The sequence below is a fragment of the Betta splendens genome, chromosome 15, assembly GCF_900634795.4.
Source record: "Betta splendens chromosome 15, fBetSpl5.4, whole genome shotgun sequence".
Taxonomy (NCBI): Eukaryota; Metazoa; Chordata; class Actinopteri; order Anabantiformes; family Osphronemidae; genus Betta; species Betta splendens.
The window spans coordinates 4,806,139-4,825,409 of NC_040895.2; the positions used below are offsets into that span (position 1 = coordinate 4,806,139).

General features: G+C 40.3%; 1 protein-coding gene across 9 annotated transcripts in view; it reads right to left on the reverse strand.

Annotated features, from left to right (window-relative positions):
- The window catches only part of smap1 (small ArfGAP 1), an 88,156-nt gene that overhangs the window by 21,727 nt on the left and 47,158 nt on the right, over positions 1-19,271 (reverse strand). For all 9 annotated transcript variants that reach the window (XM_029175100.3, XM_055502520.1, XM_029175097.3 and 6 more), the window contains 2 exons: positions 7,858-7,921; positions 2,789-2,910 (listed from right to left, as the gene is read on the reverse strand). In XM_029175100.3, the coding sequence (XP_029030933.1) occupies positions 2,789-2,910; positions 7,858-7,921 (186 nt within the window). The remainder of the gene's footprint in view (positions 1-2,788; positions 2,911-7,857; positions 7,922-19,271) is intronic.

Sequence of the window (19,271 nt, forward strand, 5' to 3'; positions counted from 1 at the left end):
CTCGAAGCACCAAGCAGTCTGTATGCAACATTACAAGAAAGGTGTATTTTTTTCTTATTCTGCCCAGTGACATTTACTCTAGTGACAATTGTTGTTTTTCATTATCAACATCATTATTGCATTGCATAATATAATATATTTAAAATGTAATCAAAGAAAATAAATAGACACTGACAGAACTTCCTGTATGCTTATAATAGTGGACTTAAAATAGGAACAAGTTGGAAATAGTCTAGATATTTTCCACTGTGCCGTGCTGTGCAGAACTGTAGGAAAAAACCTTTTGCATTGTCGAGCTTCTGAAATTATGGTTCAAAGAACAGCATGCATTATGCAGCACATGGTAGGTGTGAAACTCCAGCATGTCTCTTTGCACAATGTGAGAAAAAGGTGGTGTCAGAAATCCAGACATCAGAAGTCAAAGATATCCCAGCTTTTCACCACAATTCCAGTCTCAGTAAGTTGCAAAAGTCAAAGTAATGCTTACTATAAGTCAGTCTGAATGGTTTTAGTCGCCTACTGTACCTTCTTATGTTAATGTCTTAAATATACATTTTTATAGGATTTCAGTTCCCCATCCCACTATGCCTCCCTTCTTTACTAGTCTAATTTATTCTCTGACAGTGATTAATGAGAACATATAAGGAAAGTGAAGAAGATTAAATTAAAAAGGCAAAGTTGGTAAAAAAGGACAGTCAAGACACTGGGTGGTGAGTGACAGTGGAGAGAGAAAGATAAGAGGAGAACCGGAATAAGGCAGAATGTATACTGTAAATGGGAATGGTTGAGCAAAAATGATGACAATGTTTCTGCTCATGGTCATGCTGTGGTCACAGTTTCCTGTTGAGAGCAATTGTGTGGAACCTAGCATGAAAACCTTTGTAGCCTTTCCTAACACAATGGTAGAAATCAATTTTCACAATTTCCGTTCGTTTCCTTTAATTTAGGAAAGCGGACGGTCTGTGACACAACTGTAATAAGTAGCCAGCAAGGGACTGTATGGACATTTAAAGTAGAGTATACAGAAGTGAAGGCACTAATGATGTCACACGTCCAGCAAAGAATATTGTAGTTTAGTTTAACATGAGACACTCAAGAGGACAGCGTAATGGAGTCTCTACCTACAGTAGCATCCCCCACCTCAGGCTATGTCAGAGCTGACCAAAATATATAAATAAATCTAATTTAAATGCCTACCCCTAGTTCTGACTGACCAAAAGGTGGACTCACATCACCAGTGACCACACCAGGGCTTCACATAAACACAAAGAAAAGGAAGTGTGAAGTGGAACATTTGAGAGAAATTGCTATATGGAGATGAGCCACGGTGTGAAGCAGAGAGACAGCTACGGAAAATGGAGTCACAGAGGAGGCGAGTGTGGAGGGAAGATTAGACAGTAAATGGGAAGAAGTGGGAAGCTGGGAGTGGTACAGTAGAAGGAGAGCTGGCAACTGCGGCAGCCCATAGCTGTTGCTCATGCCTTGGTCTCCTGCAAGACAACATTTGGTCTGGTCCCAAGAGCAACCAAATTGTGTGTGTAAGCAAAATACACAATTTTAAATCTGAAGAATAGATCAAGAGTATGTGTGTGTGTGTGTGTGTGTGTGTGTGTGTTTGTGTGTGTACGTGATCTGTATGTGTCATGATTTCTCAACTAGACAAGTGCATTAGCATGTATCCATCTTGCGTTCGTGCGTGCGTGCGTGCGTGCGTGCGTGTGAAACAGAAGTGAGTGTACGTGTCCTTATTCCACGTGGAACTAGAGGTCAAAGGTTGCAGTGGAGGGAGCGCGACAGCAATTCAAACTCGATGCTGCTTTTTGAAAATGTTTTATTCAAGCAGCCTGACTCTGTCCCTTGATACAAATCGGAGGAGGAATGAGAGATGGAAAATGAGATACAACAAATATCTAGAAAACAGAGTCAATATTTGTAATATATTCAGAATATATTACACTTTGTTTTTGATCAAACAGCCTTTTTGACTGTGCTAACTAACTGTCCCTTATCCAATACAAGTCAACATAGATCTTACATTCTCAGTTGAATCACTTTCATTAATGCACACGTGCAGATGGCACTTTAATGCATGTGATCTAATCAGAGGCTTCCTCAAGTAATGGATTTGTAGCTGTTGTTCACCTGCTGGATGTGCCCTAAGTTCCGCCACAACATAAGACCATCACAACATTAGGACCAACTTTAAAAACACAATCATCAACAGTATATGTATAGGGTATTGTTTGATTAAACAAGTGTCAGTCCAATTGTCCAATTAAGCAAAAGCTCAACTCAAGAATTAGAGACTACATTATCAGTCTGTGGCACAAAAGACTAAAGGTATTTACTAACCTTCTGATCATCGTTTTTTCGTCCTATATAGTCTATGTGAGTGTGGTTCGACATCCTCATATTAGTCAAAATTAATAGGAAAAACTAATGAAGTAAAGATACATGGATTCATCACAAGCTTACTACAGTATTGTTCCACTTTCCATCACATATGGCCACTCTCTCCTTTGAAGGACAACGATCAAATTAATTCATAAAAGGAAAGTCTTCGACAGCCTGCTTTGATGTGAAAATCAGAGTGTGTGTGTGTCTGCATGTTAAAGACAGATGGCATGTCTGTGAATAGGGCTCCGTGTGTGGGTGTGTGCGTTCACAGTACATGGTAGATGTCACCACAAACTCCTGACTTTACACACTCCGTGTGTGTGTGTGTGTGTGTGTGTGTGTGTGTGTGTGTGTGTGTGTGTGTGTGTGTGTGTGTGTGTGTGTGTGTTACCTGAGCGTGTTGTGTGCTGTTGGCAGAGGGGAGGGGGTTTGAGACCATCGGTCCAAAGATGCCCAGTTCCTCTTTGTTTAGTCCAGCACAGTCTGATCCCTTCGAACCAGCATCTGGAGCATCTAAGGCAGAGAAAATGTAATTATGCTGCCAAAGAATCGTCATCTGTAGATAATTTGTTTTAATTTTCACAATTTCAAGGTTCTTTAATGCACCACTCAAAATGGGCATGGAACCTTCTATAGATAGCTGTACTCCTTCAGAAGTTTACTTTGTTAAAATAATTTTTCATTTAAGCTTCTGCCTTTGTAAAACGAATGAAATGGCTATAATTGCTCTGGCACAGAGTCGGTTTAATTTCAACTGTTTTTATTGAGGTTTTAGTTGGATTCATGCTTTTCGGAATCTCTTGTTAGAATAAAGCACATACAATATATCTGGTAGTAAGGGGAGCTTAGAAAAGATTAAATGGACTGTGCATATTATTTATTTTACAAGATAATGCAAAGGAAAGAAATATGGTTAAATACTGTAATAGTGTAGTAAAAGTACACAGTTTCAACGTGTTGTGGCGATGCATGTTGTTGTCTAGCATGTCTTCACAGGTGCATCAACAGTAAGACGGAGACATTGTGAAAAAACGAGAGTGAAGCAGCAGCACAAAAAGAAAAGAGAGAACTTGTTGTGTGCGAGAGTGAGCGAGCGAGCTGCAGAGGTCATTTATATAACCACAGTGATGAAGCATCCATAATTTAGCTCTTTTAAAGTGTGGACAAGATTGAGCTCCTTTAGCCAGACAGCGGGGCAAGGAATACCATTTACTGTGAGCAGCCAGAAAGGCCACTTGACATCCTTTAGAGCACTTATTAAAACTCATTTTAAAAGAATTACTGTGACATCTACTGTCCTAATGTTTAATCTATTGATTATTGCCCTCTATCTATCTAATATCTTTATGTCATTTTCAGGCTACCCTTTTGTCTGCAAATTTCTGTTAATGTGCATTAAGAATAAATGATTATGCTTAATACTTTAATATGCAACAATATAACTCAAAGTAAAAAAAACACTGCATGTTAATCAATTAGCCTCATCCCCACTAAAATGTCGTTCAGCCATTGGCATGGAAATGAGCGATGGGGAGAGAAGAGCCATCATTCTCATCAGCATCACTGCCGTCACGAGTGATGTGCTCACCATGCTTTATTATGGGATCGGGCCACTTTGGAACACTCTCAACTTTACTATGGAAACAAATGAAGAGTTCAGGCTGTCTATATTTTTCATAATCACCCTGAACCCTTTTGCCCCAAATACTCATTCTCAGCCCTTTATTCAGACATACAAGGCTTTTATGTACTTTGAGGTCTTGGCCTCTACAACAAAGAGTAAAAGATCTCCTATGGTTAAACCCTGCATTTATTTTAAGGCAATGTCCATATCAGCTTTCACCGTGGGTCTGTGCTGTCTAAATACACTTTTATTCTCTATTTAAATCACTTTTCTAAAGTATCTAACTTACGTAAAGGTTAATCTCCCCTAAAAAAAGAAGGTGATTGCTGTTGTAAAAAGGCCTTGTGTAAAAGAAAAAGAGCAGGTTGGTCACAGAATGACCTATTACTAATAGGGACTAATCCAGCCTTGTTTTTACTGTGTCCACTCTAACCCAGACCATTTTCAAATGCCATTAATAAGTCAAAAACATTTTCATGCATTTTTTTTCTTATGACTGAAAGCCTGAATAAACGAAAAGAGGATTAATGTGTTCTTATTTTTCTTATTTTTGTTAAAAAAAAAACATTTGCTGCATTTATACAGTATAGTGCATTCATCCAAAGCTAAAGTTTAACTCTCATTCTGAATGATAAATGGCTAGGTAGTTAAATGACAGGAAGAAAAGTATTAAAACAAGCATAACAGAAAGGGTGATGGCAGCGTACAGTTATATGATAGGCAAACAGTTAAACAAGTTAACTTATGGACTGCAGAGTTTGGGAATGTCTTCGTATTTACATACATCAGTGCAAAATATTTAAAGAGAATCTACAGTATATAAAGCTGTGTATCACAATATGCACAAATAATACAACACATAATATAACACAGCTATATTATTTATTCCAATTTAAAACCATTAAAACAGCAATCACCCAAAGCTTTTCAAAAAGACAACAGCCCTGCTGCCAATGTGATTATTTCATAAGGTAAAGGTTTTCAAAAGACACTGGAGTTTTCAACTGCCATTGACAAAACAGAAATTGCATTTCACAGGTTTATTACAAACGGTTTCAGGTGAGTACTGTATATCTAAAGTGCGATAGAAGCACAGGTACTGTAAGTAACCAGGTAAAGTATAAAAGCACAGAGTGATTCTAGATATTAACTGACTTACAGTATAATAAGTGTGTGATGACTTTCATCTAAGTCTGAGGTGAGGTGGTACAGTACCTAAAGAATGAACTAACAGACCTGGAGGAGCAGGAGCATATGTGCTTGTATGGACTGTCAAGACGTAACAGGTCCACAAATCCAAAGGACCCAAACCTAGCAACATTCCTAACATGTATCACTATTAAATCCCAGTTTTACAAAGCACAATATACACATATACAGTAGTCCTTTAAAGGTAAGTCTGAAAATTCTCCGTACACCAGTGACACAACAGCAAGTAAGTACATTATGTTACTTGCAATTTAAGGGAACCAAAACATGTAGAATAGTATTGTTAAGAAATAATAATTAATAATTAATTAATTTCTAGGCAGAGAAAATGCATACGCATACAACACTGGTATTCAATGGCCAGAGGACCTGCTCTGGATTATTTACGACATAGCGCGTTCTGTATTATATACTGTATTATCGTGTATTAGTACAGTCTGATATTCGTGGTTACTATTATGGGCCAGAGTGCAGCACAGATGGGTTATGCCGTATGAAGTAAAACAAGGTCTTCATCCGGCAGCCCACAGCAGTGAGCCATGATCCGGAATCCAGCAGCCTAGAGCCAAGAATCAGCATCAGCCCTCCGTGGTCCAAAACCTAGCAGCTAAGGAGCTGCGTCGTGTCTCTGCATCAAACTGAATATCCCAGTGTTGCGATTAATCTACTGCTGCTGGTTTCTCTTCGATGAACTTGCAAATTCTACTGTTGAAGGGGAACATACTTGTGTGTACTTCTTGTGATCAGTTTTGGGGTATGTGTGGTCAGAGGAGCGCTGGAAACTAGCTTCAGTATGCTGAGGACAAATAGTCGGGACAGAACAGTCGAATGAGCACTAAGTCATATATTCGACCATTTATTATTTTAGCTTGTGCTGTTCAGATTGCGTACAGTTACGAGCTGCTGCTTCCCATGTTTTGGACTGTCAGGAGTAACATTAGCTTTCATTGCTAACGTTGCTAATGTAAAGCTAATCAAATTAGAAACAATGTCTTTATTCAAACATTTAAAATATAAGCTTTTGTTGAAAACATAAAGCAATGTCTGAATGGTTGTCTCTGATCAGGTAGGTCCAATCACTGCAGATATTGTAGGGAGATTTGATTGAGCGCAGTGCATTCTGTGTGTTGTAGAATATGACAATTTTTAGCCACAACACAAAATACTGCCGCTTTTAACCGTTTTCTCTGTACATAGACCATCAATAGTAAATGTTTTTCTACATTTTGGCTAATAACATTTTAATAACACAACTTGCTTTCAGTGTAACTGTATCTCTTTGATCAGAGCTTAAGATACAATTCAAAAGGCAATAGGGAATAACCAAAGAGCAAGTCAAGTCACATACAAACAGCAGAGTTCATGGTGCTGTACGGGAAGTGACAGGGTCAAGGCTCTCAGTGTCTAAAAACTACACATGGGAGCAGTCAGGGCACACCAGAACGGCTGGAAAGTGATTCACCAAAGTTTTAATTAATAAAATATTCCTTCAGCTTTGAGAACAAGGTTAGAAAGCATTATTCTTTATCACACAGTAACTCCTTTCAGCTTATTCTGTCAGGATTCACCACAGCGAATGATTTGAGGCGATTGAACCCGTAACCTGGGCAACAGGAGCACAACCCACTAACCACTGCATTCTTTATGATACAGTATTTGGGGTAATACATTTTACATAATTGTACTTTGTCACATAATTACATAAATCTAGTTTTTGTAAACAAAGATTGGATGGAAATGATGGGAACACTCACATACTGGAGCAGAATGGGTCTTGGAAAGTCACAAAGTGAAGGTAACCAGAGAATTGGAGGGGTGGATGGGGGAGGATGATGTGTCAGTGCTAAAGGCAGAGTGCCATGTATTTGACTTATTGATTATGTGAGAAATCTCATCCACTCGATGTGGCTGCAAGGTGTGTAACATTGGTTATTTATAGCCAGGCGTCCACTCTTACTCTTCCAGGCAGCGGTTGAGAATTTGTGATCGACGCTGTGCCCACTGTTTTTTTTCTACTGTGAACCTGCAGCTGTCATCTAATATAACACACCCTTGTAGTTGGGCAACACATGTTGATTGCGTAGAACAAATGTCTGATGAAACACTTCTCACCTTCCTTCACTGTGCTTTTGTTGATCAGGATTCATTTTAACAAGTACAGAACAAAATGTAGTGTAGTGCCAGTTATTGTAGCAGGCAGACACATAACATGTACTCCAAATGTCATTGTTTGAATTCAGCTTGTGACCTTTCCTGAAAGTCATATTCTTGCTGCACTCAATAGTTGTCAGTAACTAATTTTAGCATTATAATTTATGGACATTTTATGGAATACAATATGGTACCTCTGATTAAGTATAAAGACAACACAAAGTACCAAAAAATCTTGTCTGTGACTCAAAGGACTTGACAGCATCAGGCTTTCTTCCTGATAACAGACATTAACCTGCTATTATTAACTAAAAATCTTATTACATTTTACATTTTTTTTACTTTTACTGGCATAGGTGGTTTAATTTGCATATCTGCCACATTAGGGATACATGTGAATACAACAAGTTGTGATTATTGTATATCGTCTGGGGGTTATTATATTGTACACTGGTAGAGGCTTGCTTGTGTCTTACCCAGTCCCAGCAAGTCCATAGCTGCCTCTGTGCTTCTCTTGGGGCTGGCTCGACACTCTGACATCTAAACACAAAGAGAAGAAAACGCAAAAAAATTGGTTTTGTAGGGTCTAATTTGTCCGAGATGACTTAGATGTGCAAAAGTGCATGTTATAGATACTTGCAGTTGTGTGTGAGGATTAGAAAAGACCTGGACAATAATAGTATTACAATAACATAGGAACCTGTTAAACATGTTTATCCTATAGTGTATCATCATCGATCACAGCTGTTGCATGACAACCCAGTGCATGTACTGTATGACAAATGTTCCTGCCAGTACAACCAGTAAACCAATTTACCAACCACTAAACACCGGTTTATCACTTTTAGCAAATTAATCAGGCTTGTGGGCTATGAATGTGTTGAATTTTTGTGACAGTTGGCCCTAAAAATCTAATATTAGATTTGGTAGTGTCTACCAAGGTTAGACAGTTGCTAGTTAGATGGAAACTGTTGATGATAATGCCAATATTGATCTTATAGCTATATAATTGTTTAGGTCTCATATTGTGTAAAAAAAATCAAAGGGTTTCTATTTTCAGCTGTCAGCAGTATATTAGCTTGGTAATACTGTTTGAAAAGCAATCAAGCTGATTTGTGTTTTTAAATTGAAAGCAAATGAGGAGAGTAGGATGCAGAAAAATAGCTAGGAAATAACAGGACTTGGGGTGAAAAAGAGAGGATGAGGAAGGAATTTAAAGCCAATGAGCAAGAGAATAATAGGGGAGAATGAAGCAGGAAGGATAAGGTGAGAAACAGATTGGAGATAAAAAATCTGGCAAGGGGGAGAGAGTATAAAAGGTTAACATGTGGGCCAAAAGAGATCTACAATGCTGGTAACAAACCCAATTTCCACTCCAACGAAAGATCGATGGACCACATTAGATTCAATGTCGTTCCAATCCAAGGCAATGAAAACAATTACCGTGTCCACACCTAATCAAGAATGCATTGGCTGCGAATTTATGTGGGTTTGCAGTGCAGCATAGCAGCAACAGCACGGCATGAATTTCAGTGGGAAGGTCATTTGTGTACAGTGACACACTGCTGATTTATGGTGTGCATAGTTGCATGTTCACATGTTTTCATCTCAGGGTTTGATGTATATGTAATTAATTTTTATGCTAAATCTATTTCACCCATACCTTCATTTTTACTACCGTCACTCTAAGGACCTAATCACCTTGCTGCTGGTTGGATGTGTGTGCTCAGATTAGGTCAACTGATGCAATGTCACAGCAAAAGTCACCTGCAATATACAGTATAATTATTAAGCTAGAGACATGGTCGGTTACTGTTAGGCTACAGTATTTCTGGAAAAGAAAAATAATGCATATGCTTCGTAGTGGTGGTGCCTCAGTGCTGACCTGGGACATCTTTGCTTCCAGTTGAAACCTGCAGGCTGTGAAAAGTGCTGTGAACTTATTCAAGAGACAAAGCAGCTCCTGAGAAGAAGATTCCAAAATACAATAATCACAAGCATACAGTACCGCATTGGTCCACCAATGTTTGGTTCTAGAATAGGTCCCTAAACTGACCAAAACGATGTTGCGTAATATTTTAAGAATGAAGGGACACTCAGGTTGCAGATTCAAGTTTTCTGCAGAGAAGTTATCATTTTTTCCTCCAGTAAGAAGCTTCTGCAAACGGTTTGCCATGGGCTCAAAAACTACAACTAGCTCTTCCTGGTTTCTTTTGTACGTACCTGCTCCAGCATATGAGAGGGGGTGGAGCCAGCCTGCTGGAGAGCAACTGCTCTGCCCGCCATTGTTTTTTTCGCATACGCTTACAGCACTAGTATTCAATGGCCAGATGTCCTGCTCTGGATTATTTCGAAGGCAGCAAGTTTTATAGTGTTAGAACATTCTGCTATTCAGGGTTACTTGTATGATACAGACGAGTTACGCAGAGTGGACAAAGCTGTCAAAGCCGAAAAGGCGACCGCAATGAGTTGACAGCGAGGCAGCCAACAGCAGGGAGCTGTTTACAGGAGCTGTGTGCAGGAGACAGCTGGTGGTCTGCACCACACGGCGATATGAACAACTAAATATCCCTGTACTGAATTTCACTGCTGCTGATTTTGTTTGGATGAAATTGCGGATTCTACTGCTGAAGACACACCATCAGTTTTGGGTTACATATTGATAGAGGAGCTGGAAACTAGCTTCAGGATACGGAGAAGAAACTGGAAAAACAGCACTGAGTAAGTAATATATTGGACCGTTTATGCTTTTAGCTTGTGCTGTAAAGTTTGAGTACAGTTACAAGCTGCTGCTTCTGTGTTAAAAAAAGCTGCTAAATGACTTAGAAACGGTGTCTTTATTCATACACACTTAAAATATAACCTTTTTCTTAAAAAAGTAAAGCAATGTCTGAACAAATGATAATCTCTAATTGCATAGATAATATGGAGGGCACGGAGTGCCCATTCATTCTTAAATACTACTGTCACGGAACGGCAGATAAAGGACCCACATGCACAGCACAGCGAACTCAGGCAGATGGTAGAGTTTAACAGTTCATTGCAGAATCACAGGCGGTCCGGGTAATACACAGTCAATCACGGGGCTACAGTACCGGTGGAGCAGGCTGGTTCAGATTCGGGGACAGGCAGAGATTCGGTAACGGAAGATCACAGTTTACAGTACCGTAAGGGAGTAGGCTGTCTCGTAGTCGGGCGGTCAGGTTCGTTAATCCAGAGCTATCCAAGCAACAGTACAGATCAGAAGGCAGGCGAGAATCAGAAGTCAAAAACAGAGCAGGATCAAAACACGCGAACAGGATAACTAAGTGCTGGGAATGGATGTCTGGCATACATACGATCTGGCAAAGAATTAAGGCGACAGGTGGTGGTTAAATACAGGAGGCTGATTACTGATATAAAACAGGTGTGTGTAATGAGGACCGGGAGTGAAGCGGGGACTGCTGTGGTGTGACCAGAAACGGAAGTGCTTACAAAATAAAACCGGAAACTGGAATCAAAAACAGAAAAGTCCTTTCAAAATAAAACCAAGAACGAAAACCTGACAACTACACAACATTGCTTTGGTCAACCCCCATTGAAAATCTGTGAGGTTTTCCTTTAATGGGCGACTAATGGTTCATCTGAACTGGGCCCTATATAAAAACCTTTAAAGAACCTAGATGCAGCGGACATACTGTAACAGCTACATGTTTGTAAATCATGACATCAGTTTCATTACCACAACCCACACCAACTGAGATGCAGAAGAAAGAAATAAGAAAATCCTAAAAAACATTGTTCTTAAACGGCTTAAATTCCTCTGCTTTACTGTATATTCAGGAGGATTTGGACAGACATACTGACATAAAATTGCCTTAAAAAGTGACAGACAATTTTCTGCTCACAAACTAGTTAGAGACAAACAGACATCCTCTGTAATTAGTTATCTGTGATGACACCTACAGTAGTGATGCGGCTGACAGGCTGTCAGTGACAGACTGAAAAAGGTCCTCAGGAAAAAAAGTGAAATTGAAAAGGAGGCCACCAATCAATAACCAACACCCCCAACAGGTGAACAGAACCTCCAGTGATGATGGCAAAAGCAGTCTGAATAAAACCAAACCCTCTGACGACTGTTAAATTAGATTCCTGTCAAGTACGCCACAGACAAAGCGGTTATCTGACGGCTGCCAAACTAAATGTCTAGTGGGGGCAACGCCAGCTGCAAGTATCTCCCTGATGTACTCAACAGTATCTGCTAAAGCCTGGACAGATGACTGACAGCCAGGTCCTGTTAGGTCCCAATAATAAAACTGTTTTATCTTGAAGTCTGGAAATGGAGAATTCTTTTACTCTATCCATTGTCTTGATAAATACAGTACAGGACAATTACATTCATAATGTCCAGCAGGTTTTCAGTTAGTGTGAGGACAATGACTTTAATCCAACTCCTCCACATACAGTATTTCAAGCAGAAGTACAGTATTTTAGAAGTGGTAGCCAGCTGCTACTAGTACAGTATATGAGAAATTGTGCTTGTTGAGATGCAAAAGGCTTTTTAATTTAATGTATGTGACAAATGAATTTGATGTAATTGACATACAAAGATTGTTTGATTTTACAGTCAGCAGCTTAACATAAAACAAACAAAAAAATAAAAACATGTGGGAGTAATTTAAAAACAATTTCATGTTTCATGTTTTGTGAATGTGATTTTTGAATTTTTCTTCAGTCATGAACTGTTATTGGCAGGATCCTGAGCTGGCTCTGCCAGCCCTTCTGTTTCTCCTACTCTGGACCACACCTTCTCCATCACCATGCCATGCCTCTGCCTTGGACCATGCCCTTTACTTGCTGCTGGGTCATTGTCACCTCACCACTCCATGCTGCTCAAGCTAAGTTACCCACCACGGACATGGACATGGAAGGGATGGTTTCGGGTTTAGTTCATTAAAGTGACTTTAATTTTGTACCCCTGCTCTCCTGGCTCTGACTCGGTCCAAATGGACCTCCAAGCACTCGAGCCGCCATCTTGTGTGGCGAATCCTAACAGTTATTCTTGTCGCTTTACTTGTGGTTGATCCTTTACTGTACTTTTTCCACGTGCATGCGTCAGTATTATGAAGCCTAACTACAAAGCCAGAGATTCTCTCGTGTAAACTTGTAGAATTACTGTCAGGGATCATGTTTTTCTACTCTGCCATTACATTTAAATAGTAAATAAATAGAATAAAAAGTAGTACCAGAGTTCTTCTCACCCCTGAAGTGGAGGTTTAGCCAGGCCAGACCGAGCCTGAGTAATACACCTCTGACAGATAATGCGTTTAAGGTTAAAAGATGTATTAGAACAACATTAATGCTTTATTGAGGCAGCCCGACAAGGCTGACTGATCACAGAGAGTGTTGAAAAAACACACTTTAAACACTTTAGACTTAGACACACTTTGACACATTTATCTTAATTAACTCCTCTCCATCCCCATCTCATGACCTTACTCATCAACGCTGGTTCCAAAACTAATTTTATTAATCATCCTCTTCCCAAAGAGCTGCAGTAATCTATGAAACCTTTACCACAGCCCTTGAGGTCAGGTCCATCAACATCCATCTGCTCTACAAGGTAAATCTCAGGACCAAACTGAGGCCATTTTGCCTTTCATGTCATCAACAGCCCTTTTCACCCACTTGTTCTGGGAATCTAGTGGCTTCTGTTCACCGGCAAAAACAAGGATGGAGTACTTCAGGTGTCTTACCTGGTTTCCTTTATGTTCTAACTGTTAAAGAAACTGAGAGTATAAATAGCATGACATAAAGGAGGGCTTTAACAATGAACAGGCCACCGTACAAGTGTGCTACAGACCTCTTGTCTGGCTCCATGACCCATGGGAAAGGCTCTCCTAGAAAAAGAGCTATGAAAAAAATCTATCAGCAAGTCCTTGGCTGCTGGCATTATTTGTCCGCCCTCTACCACTGCAGCTGGGTTGTTGAAAAGAAGCATGGAGGGTTAAAATTGTACGCTGACTACAAAACCCCAATCAAATAACCATCAACAACCACTATTGTACATGTTCTTATTTCGACTGCGTCTGAACAACTTCAAGGAACTCAAGTTTCCAACAACCAAAGTCTGACTGTATCAACTACTGTAGGAAGTGTCATGTCCAAAGTGACATCAATTTTGGAATTCCAATTGTGTAAAGGTCACAATCAACACTTTAATGTGAGGCTAGTCAGTAAACAGTATGATTGGGATAACTATGAACTTGGAGACTTAGATCTTCACAGACACATGCATTATTCTCAAAGCCACAATGAAATGTAATGCAACAGAAAAAGAAGGTTATGATGCCAGCTGTTCACTGGAGATTCCCTTAATTTTCAGCTGAAGTGTATCACAAATAAATTGAATGTAACATGTTTTTTTGTGGTGAGTAGACTCACAAGGCAAAGATTTAATCCAGACAGAGTGTTAGTTGCCAGAAATGGTAATGTTTAATATAAATATTCATTAAGTGAATGAGGCTGGACCTAGGATCCCTTGGGTAACTGTGGCATCCTAATTACATCAAAGCATGAGATAATGCTATTATAAAAGGTTCCTGATGAGGCAATAAACAGCAGTTTAAAAGCAGGCAGCAGCCTGTGAGTTCATGTGTGTGTCTCACTACATTTTGCATTGTGGGAGGACGTGTAGGATGACATCTATAAAGGAGAACAGCAGACTGAACTATGCAGTGGCCTGGCATTTACTTCTGTAGCTCTCTATCATCTTCAGCAAGTGCAAAACAGGTCAAATAATGTAGAAGGAGGAAAAGAGTGCCGCTGTCAAAGCCACTGAGTAACAATACAATAATGAGTGAATAATGGGGATTTGTGGTGAAACTTAAAGGGCAGACTTCCAAGACAGAGATAACCCTGAGCTCAGACTAAAAGTTAAGAAGATTCGCAACAGATTGAGCATCTTCAATAGGTAAAGCATTAAACAAAAACCTCAACCCAAAAATATTATCACTGCTTCTCAACAAAGCCAGTCAGTCAAAGCATAAAAAGTACAATTCAACTTTTAACTGTAACGGTAAAACTGACGTGAAGGGAAGGAAAGGGAAGACAGACATGCAGTTACTTCAGACCTATGGCTGGGTTTTATAACAAGTGTGACATAACATTAATCTCCCAGCGGGAAGTCTGACCTGCAATGCCAAATGTAGAGGAAATCATTCAGGTTTCCACAGGTCTTTGGTCTTTTGACAAGTATTGCACCCACACGGTTTGTAGTACTGCTTTAGCAGTTTTCCATCAAGTATCACCTACAATATCCTTTAACCTTAACTTCTCAATCTTGTTATTTGGCACATAAGCTCCAAGATAGACCTGCTTGTCTCTAAAAAGTGTTCATTTTCTCAGCTCTTCTCAGTTGTGACAAAATCAATTACTACTGTGTGTTGTTGTGACCGTATTATAAGAATAAATGTACTCTACATGTAGATTTATCTTAACAGGAAAAGATTTCAATTCAATTTAGGGATTCGTGAGAAAACCATGTTCCAGAAATCTGAATTATGTTGTCTCTGATCTGTAAATTTGTGTTGCACCCAGCAGCACTCCCTCTGCAGCTCCACGTGCCTTGTAGGCTAACGATTACAGGCAAAATACACAAGTTGACACCTTACAAAAAAGTCTAACTACTAGTTGGTTGAGGCTTTCATTGCAGTTCTCAGGGGAGCAGAATATCACCAGCTACAGTACATGTGCTCCTGACAAATGATGAAACATGGAACCCACCCAGCTTATGCACACAAACACACATCTGCAGCTTCCACCCTTTACACGGAGGCTGGCGACCCACCAAGACTGTGCCCGAGCCTTTACGCAACACAGCTTCCCACTGTCCTCCTCGGCTTGTACGAGAGGCAGATGAAACAAACGTCTTATCCTCTGAGGAGAGGCGAGGCGAGGTGATGGAACAAGCAGAGAGCAAGCAAGACTAAAAGACAAAGAGGAAAAACAAATAGTGTGGAAGGAGACAATTGGGATATGAGGGCTGCAAATTGGTTACAGGCGTGAGTGAGAGAGGGAGCGAGGAAGGGAAGGAGAGATACAGAGGACAAATGCAATAGGGACAGGAAATAGAGGGCGAATGGGAGAAGAAACAGGAGGATGATTGAGGCAGGCACCAGAAAGACAGCTGCAGACAGTGCAGCTGACAGGGACGGCTAGCAGAGGCAATAGAAGCACAAGCTATTTGTACTGCAGCAGAGGTAGGAGCCACTGTGGATGTACTCCCTCTACATCCCTCAAATAACTTACCTCACCCAGATTCACTGTAACAGGGATTTATTTTGATCCTGCTTCATTGCAAACAAGACTTTGTCCAAACATTGTTTTCCTATTAAGTCTCCTTTTAAATTTGCTGGCAATGCAAACTCGACTATTGCTCCATATTTGAAGTGTCACAGCCAATATACAGGTATGACACTTGCTCCATTAGCACATTATGAGCTGCAGATACAGATGAATGTAGCAAAGTATTACTACTTTTCCATTTTTTAAATAGTAATATTAAATAGAGACAGTTTTTGAGTTAACACCAAATGGCAATGAAACAATATTATTACTATATTATTATTACTTGTACACATACAGTACAATACTGTGAGGTTTTAAGATGTCTCAACATGGCTTCCTGTTTATAGTCAAGTTTCCCCAAAGAAGGCAGTTTCATGACTATTCATTGCACATACTGTACTGCATTATTTAGGAGCACATACAGTATGACCTAACAAATAATGCAGTTCATTTTACGTCACATTTCCACCTGGAGTAATGGCAGCCTTTGGAGATGCACATAGAGCAAGACAGAGGTTGTATAGCAATCTGTAGAGGAGGACTGATACTGCATGTGATGTGGGGGAACACACTGATGTACAAATCAGGTTTGGAAAAGATGTTTCTAAACTCCTAAAAGACTGTGTGACTACAGATCCACCGATCAGTGCCTGTTTTCAATGTTCTTCATTTCTCATCACTGACTACAAACTCTGAGCTTGTAGATACATACAGGATCAGTGTTGCACTTGGCAGGCTTGGCTTTGAAGGGAAGGACAAGGAGGGAGGAGAAAGATGACATGATGACTGATGATGAGGACTGGAATGGGAGATGAAAAACAAAGGATGAACTGAGGAAATGACGAGGGAAAACTCTACTGGAAGGAGACGTGTAGACAGCTGGCAGGAGGCCACAATTTGTGTTTTCAAGTGCAAAAGGTTTGTGTGTGAGACACAAGTGCTGAAAACACAGATTGAGACATCAATACTGCCAACATCCCCATCTCCAACAAGAAGCACACTACAAAGTGCTTACTGTATACAGTATGTAGGCCTAGATTACAAATGTAGTGGGAATGTAAACGTGTTTATTAGTTTGGGTTAAGTTTTCACAAAACACAGTTAGACAGTATAACATCCTTTGTAGATGGGCAGCACTGTATGTGTGTACTGAATATGTAGCCCTGCAGTAAGTCAGAGGCTGTTGAATGTGCTGCTGCAGTTCTGCACCATTCAATAAGCTCTGTCACTCAGCTGGTGACAATGACACACAAACACACAGTCAGGCAGTCCAAACGCTTGAGACGCGAGTTCTTACACTACCACACCTCAGTGTCTCCTCCACTCGACTCAACTCCATAGTCATGAGTCCTTGGCATCGACACACCAACACAAACATTGTTTTTTTTTACTAGAATTGTAAGGACAGTCACTGTTATAACATAGATCCAAAATGAACTCTTACACACAAAACATTCTTCATTTTTATGTGTAGACACGGGTGGAGAAGAGACAGACACACAAACAAACAAACACAACTAATGCTTGCAAAGACACATAACACAAACTCACGCTTTCAGTTGAATAAATATATTCATCCTCAGAGACAAACACTACACACTTTGAAGAAGGTCACTGTGTGCTCTGACAGCTGATGCGTGACACCACTGTTCAGGGAAAGAATGTCTAATCAAATCAAAACCCTGGAAAAGACACACACACACACGCACACACGCACACACACACGCACACGCACACGCACACACACACACACATACAGAAACTAGGGCTATCTCAGCAGAGCTTTTACTGGATCTAGACTGTTGTTGTTTGTGGCAGCCAGCTTTAGGTCAGTGTTTTCTTGTTGGTTTTATACAAAACGCACACACTCGTATACTCATAGTCAACACTGACTCCTAGCCCAACAGGTCAAAAGAGGTCTGTGTTACGGTGTTACGGACCCAAGGACAGGCAGACTGGCAAAACGTTTAATAAGAACAAAACAACCAAAAACCACTACCTTACACAAAAACTAAAACGCAGAGGACTGGGAGGACAAAGAACTACTGGCAGGAAACCCTGGCTCACAGGACCGGATAACCAAAACAGAACTAAATAGCACAGGATCCAAAAGAAAGAAAAAATACACAACCTGGGACACGAGAGGTGAACATGGCCTGGCAACTTTGACGATGTAGCAGGGGACGAGTGAATGAGGTGGTGTATTTAAGCAGAGCGGAGGGGAAGACACAGGTGAATGAGTCAATCAATCTGGGTTGCAGGTGGCAGAGGGGAAGATCAGGGAGGAAGTGTGGCCAGAGTGAAGGGCAGGAACCGAGGGAAGACCAGTGAAAGAAACAACGCCAGGGATGAGCCCAGGACCGTAACAGGACGATGTCTGCTCACACTAGAACCTACAATACGGCAACAGGCTGACGCTAAAATGAATCACTGGTTAGAAAGGACAATGAATCATCCTCTCTGCTTTTAGTCTGTAGTTTTTAACCTTTACAAATGAAGGGCAAATGCGTATCAGCATGTATCAGCAGGGTTCGGTATTTCAGTCACAGCTATCTGCTTGCCAAACATCCTCTCATGTCATATTCCAACAGAGGAGAAGCAGAACCGGACCTCATGGTGTTGCTGTGACACCCACCTTCACCACTTTGCATAAAGTAATTGGATTTATGGTGTTTAACATACAGAGGTCCAGACCTCACTGCTCTAGTGACTTCAACAACACATACAGAACTCAGAACTGTGTCCACAAGGAAAGTTTACAAAGAACAAAGGGCAAAAATGTAAAGTACCAAGAGAGAAGAGTGTGCTGGTGAGCAAACGTTTACCCTTACTTATATTTAATTTAGCCGGGCATGAGGACTTGTTCATGAACATGCCAATGTTAGTAAGACAGATAGATGATTAATTGATGTTGACACTACTGTAGATCAACTGCTGGAGAAAAACTAATATTTTTGACTTTTTGTTTCAGAACAACCCATACAGTAGTAAACAATCTTATATTAAGATACATGCTTCAAAACTGATCTAAATTGGGAGCTGGTCATAAAGATTTTGGAACCCTGTTAAGCAGGGATTCATCAGGATCCTTGATTGAACTGGGCATTAGCTGCCACGGAGAACGCCTGACACACTTTGACCACATACAGTATGGTTGTCCTAAAGAGACACCTTCTCAATAAGCCAATGTACTGCAATCCTAATGTATGCAACTAAATACATGGGTCTGTGGACATAGTATCACATTTCAGATTTTTGCTAATGGATACATCTGTCTGTGTAGAATAACAAACAACAGGCCAGTGCACATTAGGAATAAGGTACAGCAAATATAAATAAAATTAAATAATTTCATATTTCTGACTAGTTTGTGTCTTCAGTTCTAACATAAAACCCCAAGGTGAAATTTAATCCAGTGTGTCAGACTTGGGCAGGTGTCGGACCCACATGCACGGCGCAGAAACACGATGGTGATTAGACACAGGTTTATTAGACAAAGCAGGGTCAGACGGTCCAGGTCATACACAAGTCGTTCAATGAAGCAGTACACAAGGGTGCAGGC